Source organism: Erythranthe guttata, chromosome 9 (assembly GCF_056151865.1).
Source record: "Erythranthe guttata isolate IM_541 chromosome 9, IM_541, whole genome shotgun sequence".
Lineage (NCBI taxonomy): Eukaryota > Viridiplantae > Streptophyta > Magnoliopsida > Lamiales > Phrymaceae > Erythranthe > Erythranthe guttata.
Window position 1 is genome coordinate 12,883,820 of NC_142541.1, and position 6,000 is coordinate 12,889,819.

Below are 6,000 nucleotides of genomic sequence, written 5' to 3' on the forward strand. Positions count from 1 at the left end.
AGATCCACCTCGCGAGGTTCAGGTGATCCCCCCTCGGGACCCACCACTCGCCGATCCACCACTCCCTGCTCATCGAACGGTTCAAATAACCGAGGACGCGCTCCAACGTATGATAGCGAAAGCTTCTACTCGCGCCGCCACGGAGGCCGTAACTCAATATATCGCCACGATGGGAGCAAACGCTCCCAATGCGATACCAGCGCCAGCTCCACCTGTAGCGCCACCCGTGGCCCCACAGCCAATACCGAATCAAATAAGTGTCTCCTCCTCTACCTCGGATCCATGATCCCGAGTGCAGTTATCTACCAACCACCGAGGGGCACAGCCCAGACAGCAGCGGCAGCGCTCACCCCCAAGGGGGAATGCGTCACCACGGAGAGTCCCTCTCTTTAATGAGGGAGAAGGCGAAGTAAACAGCCGAATGTCTCGCCAAAACCTTTTCTCCCAACCAAATAATCAGATAGGTGAGAGGATGCCTCTCCCAGCAAGACGCAGTCCCTTCACCATAGACATCCTCAACGAGGTATTACCTCAAGGAGTAAAGATCTCGGGGTTACCTCAATTTGAAGGGACCACCGACCCACAGGAACATATAGAGAAATTCAGTGCCATGGCGGATTTATATGGCCCGACGGATGCTGCTATGTGCAAAATGTTCCGTACCACTCTCTCCAAGAGAGCAATGAACTGGTTCAACTCCCTACCCATAGGGTCGATTGACACCTTCGCTCGACTGTCAACCCGGTTCACCAACCAATTCGCCATCAACAAACAATATACCAAAACCCCAGCTCATCTTTTCTCAGTAGTATAGAGAGATAACGAAACGCTCCGCAACTACATTAAGCATTTCGTAGAAGCCGTCCATGAAGTCCCCAGTGTGGGGCAAGACATGCTCTCCGGGATTATGTAGCAGAATTTGAAACCGGGTAGATTCAAGGAATCTATTGCCGGAAGACCTCCAGGCAACCTAGAGGAATTGTTAAATCGAGCCGAAAAGTACGTCCGGATAGAGGAAGCCTCTACCCATGCTCCTCCTAAAAGGAAAAGGGAAGATGACCGTCAAGACAATAGGAGGCGCGATGATCGACGTCCACCACTTCCACCTCAAGGCCAACCCTCTTCCTCCTACAATAGGTTCACTCCGCTAAACACTCGCCTCACGGAAATCCTTCACGTGATAGAACAAAAAGGTTTAGCAGAGCCTCCACGTCCTATGCAGCCAAACGCTAAGCGAGAAAAGTCGGATCGTTATTGTCGATTCCACAAGGACAGAGGGCATACTACGGAGGAATGTGCACAACTCAAAATGGCGATCGAGAGGCTGATCAAACAAGGTCATTTAGGCGAATACATTGATAAACCTCGAAATAAGCGCCGTGATGACCCTCCACGTCGAGATAATAATCGAGATCAACAGCAAAGGCGAGAGGATGGGGGTCACCGACGTGACCTAGATAACAATGATAACCAGCCCACCCGGGGAATCATCTCCTTTATCTCCGGAGGACCGGCGGGGGGCGATTCACAAAATGCAAGACGCACACTCGCTCGATCAGCGCGCATGAATCAAGAACGCGCTTCTCCATCCGAACGCATATATCAAATACGAAGACCTGATCCCAATATAGTCTTCAACTCCTCCGACCTCGAAGGTCCAGATGAAGACCATGTCGATGCATTGGTAGTAACAACAACGGTGGCCAACTTCTTGGTCAAGAAGATATTAGTGGACGGTGGAAGCTCAGCTGACATCATGTACCTCCACGCTTTTAAGCAGCTAGGCATAGATAATGCCCGATTTAATCCCGTCTCCACACCCCTGAAAGGATTCACAGGAGAAGGCATTTTATCCATGGGAGAAGTAGAGCTGCCCGTCTCTTGACCCTTGTCGAATCACCAAGCTAATCAAATTCCTCATCGTCGACAAGCCATCCCCCTACAACGTCATCTTAGGGAGACCAGCCATCCATACATTCAAGTCCGTACCTTCCTCCTACCATCAGAAGTGGAAATTCCCTACTCCCTATGGAATGGGAGAAATACTTGGAGACAGACGTCTCGCCCGAGAGTGCTATGAAAGGGCCCTACGAGAACCCTCTAAGAAGCCTAAACCACCTGGAAGGGGAGACGACACCCAAAAATCCGATAAACGGAAATGGGTCAATGCTATCCTTGAAGACGATAAAGAGATCCTCATCAGTGTACCAGACGATAGCATCAAACTAGCAGCTGTCGAAGAACTTAAGCTCATAGAGCTCACCCCTGGAGATGGCTCAAAACTCCTACGCATAGGATCCGATTTAGATCCTGAGACAGAGCAGCAGCTAATCAACTTCCTGCGACATAATGGAGATGTGTTCGCATGGAAAGCCCAAGATTTGTCAGGCATTCCCCCACAAGTAGCCCTACATCAGCTTAACGTCGACAAGAGGATGAAGCCAGTCAAACAGAGGAAACGAACGTTTGGACCCGAACGCAACAAGCATATCAAGGCAGAAGTGGCTAAACTACTAGAGGCGGGACATATACGACCAGTTCAGTATCCTGAATGGTTATCGAACGTAGTGCTCGTCCCCAAACCCGGAGGAAAATGGAGATTATGCGTAGACTTCACTGACCTCAACAAAGCCTGTCCTCAGGACCCATTTCCTCTACCCAGAATCGATCAGCTCATCGATTCGACCTCGGGGTGCGAACTCCTCAGCTTCCTCGATGCATACCAAGGGTATAACCAGATCTTACTTGCACCAGAAGATCAAGAGAGGGCTAGTTTCATCACTGACCAAGGCATCTACTGCTATCAAGTCATGCCCTTCGGGTTAAAAAACGCAGGAGCCACCTACCAACGTCTAGTGAACAAAATGTTCGCAGATCAGATCGGTAAAAATATGGAGGTGTACATCGACGACATGCTCGTCAAAAGTGTCAAGGTCTCGGACCACCTAGCTGATCTAGATCAGTGTTTCGCCACCCTACGAAAATATAAGATGAAGCTCAACCCCCTCAAATGTTCATTCGGAGTTCGGGGAGGCAAATTTTTGGGTTATATGATTTCACAGCGGGGAATTGAAGCTAATCCCACGAAAATCGAAGCAATCACCTCCATGGCTCCACCAACATCGATCAAGAAAGTTCAACAGCTCAACGGCTGTTTGGCATCCCTGAACAGATTCATTTCAAGATCAGCGGACAAGGCCCTCCCCTTTTTCAAAATTTTAAGGGGAGAAAAAAAGTTCGAGTGGGATGAGGCATGTCAAAATGCATTCGTTGAGTTGAAGTCGTACTTAGCATCCCCACCCTTGCTCACAAAACCTCAGCCGGGAGACACCCTCCTACTGTACTTAGCTACCTCAGATAATGCCGTCAGCGCAGTCCTCATCCGAGATGGAGAAAAGGGCCACCAACCCATATACTACATAAGTCGCGCCCTCCAAGGAGCCGAACAACGCTACACCAACATGGAGAAACTCGCTCTCGCCCTCATCAACGCAGCTCGGAAGCTTCGACCTTACTTCCAGTCACATCAGGTGGTGGTTCTCACCAATTACCCTCTGAAGCAAATACTACGACGTCCCGAAACATCCGGACGATTAGCAAAATGGGCAATAGAGCTAAGTGAATATGGAGTGGAATTTAAACCCCGCCCAGCTATCAAAGCGCAAGTATTGGCAGATTTTCTAGTCGAAATGACTTCCATACAAGAAAGCACTTCTATACCTACTTGGTCTGTCAACGTCGACGGATCTTCCACTACCACAGGAGGGGGAGCGGGTATCGTACTAACGAATCCTGATGGAGATGAATTTGAATACGCTCAACGATTCGAATTCACAGCCTCAAACAACGTTGCTGAATACGAAGCATTGATAGCGGGAATCCGCCTCGCCCTAGCAGCCGGAGCGCGCAAGCTCCTAATCCAAAGCGACTCTCAGCTCGTCGTTAACCAAGTACTCGGAGTGTACGAGGCCAAAGAAGACACCATGGCCAAATACTTAGCTCTCGCGCACACTCTCTTATCTAAATTCGAGAGCTACGAGATAAGACAAGTACCTCGCTCCAATAACGTCCATGCTGACAAATTAGCTAGGCTTGGAAGCTCCATGGCTAGCATCGGAAGTCGGAAGGTGACGCTCCTCACCTCACCTCAGCCGGAGATAAATTCGCCTACTGAAGTACACTACACCGACGAGGATGAACCATGCTGGTTCACTCCAATTCTGAAGTATCTCAAGGATGGAGAACTTCCAACGGATCCCAATGAAGCACGGAAGTTAAAAACAAGAGCCGCCCGCTTCAACATAGTAGGAGAAGAACTCTATAAACGGGGTTTTTCATTCCCCTATCTCAAGTGCCTCGACCCGACCACAGCGGATTATGTACTTAGAGAAGTACACGAAGGCATCTGCGGCAATCACTTGAACGGGAAAACCTTAGCCCTCAAACTACTGAGGCAAGGCTACTATTGGCCAACGATGCATGAAGATGCGAAAAGATTAGTCCGGAGGTGTAAGCCTTGCCAAGAGCATGCCAATATCACTCACCTACCAGCGGCATTAATGCAACCGATTGACAGCCCCATCCCTTTCGCCCAATGGGGGATGGATTTAGTTGGACCATTCCCGCCCGCCACAGGTGGACGCAAATACCTCATTGTAGCAGTGGACTACTTCACCAAATGGGTGGAGGCTGAACCCTTAGCACGCATCCGAGAAGAAGAAGTCATCCAATTTCTATGGAAGAACATCGTGTGCCGCTTCGGAATCCCACGTTCCATCATCTCGGATAATGGAACCCAATTTTGCGGCGACAAAGTAAAAAATTGGTGCCTCGGCTTGGACATCAAGCAGTTCTTCACATCGGTAGCAAATCCACAAGCTAACGGCCAGACGGAGGTTACAAATCGCACCATCCTCCAACACCTTAAGACAAGGCTGGGAAGTGCCAAAGGAAAATGGGTGGAAGAATTGCCTAACGCGCTATGGGCGTATCGTACAACCCCACGAGCAGCAACCGGAGAGTCGCCCTTCAATCTAGCTTTCGGAACAGAGGCTATCGCACCCGTCGAAATCGGAGAACCATCTTGGCGAATCACCAACTATGATCCAACAGCTAATGAGGAGGCTATGCGGGGAAGCCTCGACCTCGTAGACGAATTACGTGAAGTCGCATACATCCGACAACAGATGTATAAATCACGCATGGCCAAGGCATATAACTCAAAAGTCCGCCCTCGCTCCTTTCAAGTTGGAGATTTAGTCCTCCGAAAAGCTGAAGCCTCTCACCCCATCGGTAAGCTCGACCCAAAGTGGGAAGGACCGTATAAAATCACCAAAGTCGTCAACACCGGAGCATATCGCCTCGAGAACACTGACGGACACCCTATACCCAGAACTTGGAATATAGGGAACCTCAAACGGTTCTACGCCTAAGGTATACATCTACCTTACTTCAGATCAGTTGAGACCATCACCAATATTTCTTCTATAGGAAAATTACTTACGAATTGCTACCCATGCAGGCTCCACGACCTTCCACGTCAATTGTCTTGTAAAGCTGCTTATACATGGTTGGAAATTTGACACCACATAACGAGGTACGTGAACGTCCCACCTAAACTGGGGGGCTAGTAATTTTTACTTACATCAGCGAGTCATAATTACATCACATCATCTTCTTACAGGTTGAGAACCTATTATGGGAGGATGTATATTACTCAATCAATCCCCCAAAGAGCGAAGATACTCTATACCACATCGTCAAGGGTAATTATTATACATTTACTATAATTCAACACACAGATAATCTTATTTACGATTACTAACATGACAAAATAATCCCACCAGCAGGCATGATTGCATAGCAACTCGCAGCAACTCACGAATTCATTTCATATCTGGGAGCGCGAGAAAGAAATATCAACCCCCATAGTAGGGTACGTGAAAGAGCAATACACATCACCATAGCTTCAATTACTACATCATCAATACAAGTGATTAA

General features: G+C 48.7%; 1 protein-coding gene across 1 annotated transcript; it reads left to right on the forward strand.

Moving 5' to 3' along the window:
- The first annotated feature begins 472 nt into the window (after positions 1–472).
- Positions 473–1,885, forward strand: LOC148768137 (uncharacterized). The gene is made up of 2 exons (XM_088822781.1): positions 473–805; positions 917–1,885. Exons 1-2 carry the CDS (start codon positions 473–475, stop codon positions 1,883–1,885), a joined length of 1,302 nt encoding a protein of 433 aa, XP_088678907.1.
- Positions 1,886–6,000: the final 4,115 nt, after the last annotated feature.

Excerpts from the sequence above, each read along its gene's own strand:
- LOC148768137 (XM_088822781.1), top strand. The coding sequence starts at position 473 with ATGCCTCTCCCAGCAAGACGCAGTCCCTTCACCATAGACATCCTCAAC. Across the intron at positions 806-916 it reads CCCCAGCTCATCTTTTCTCA|AATTTGAAACCGGGTAGATT; the intron begins GTAGTATAGAGA and ends ATTATGTAGCAG.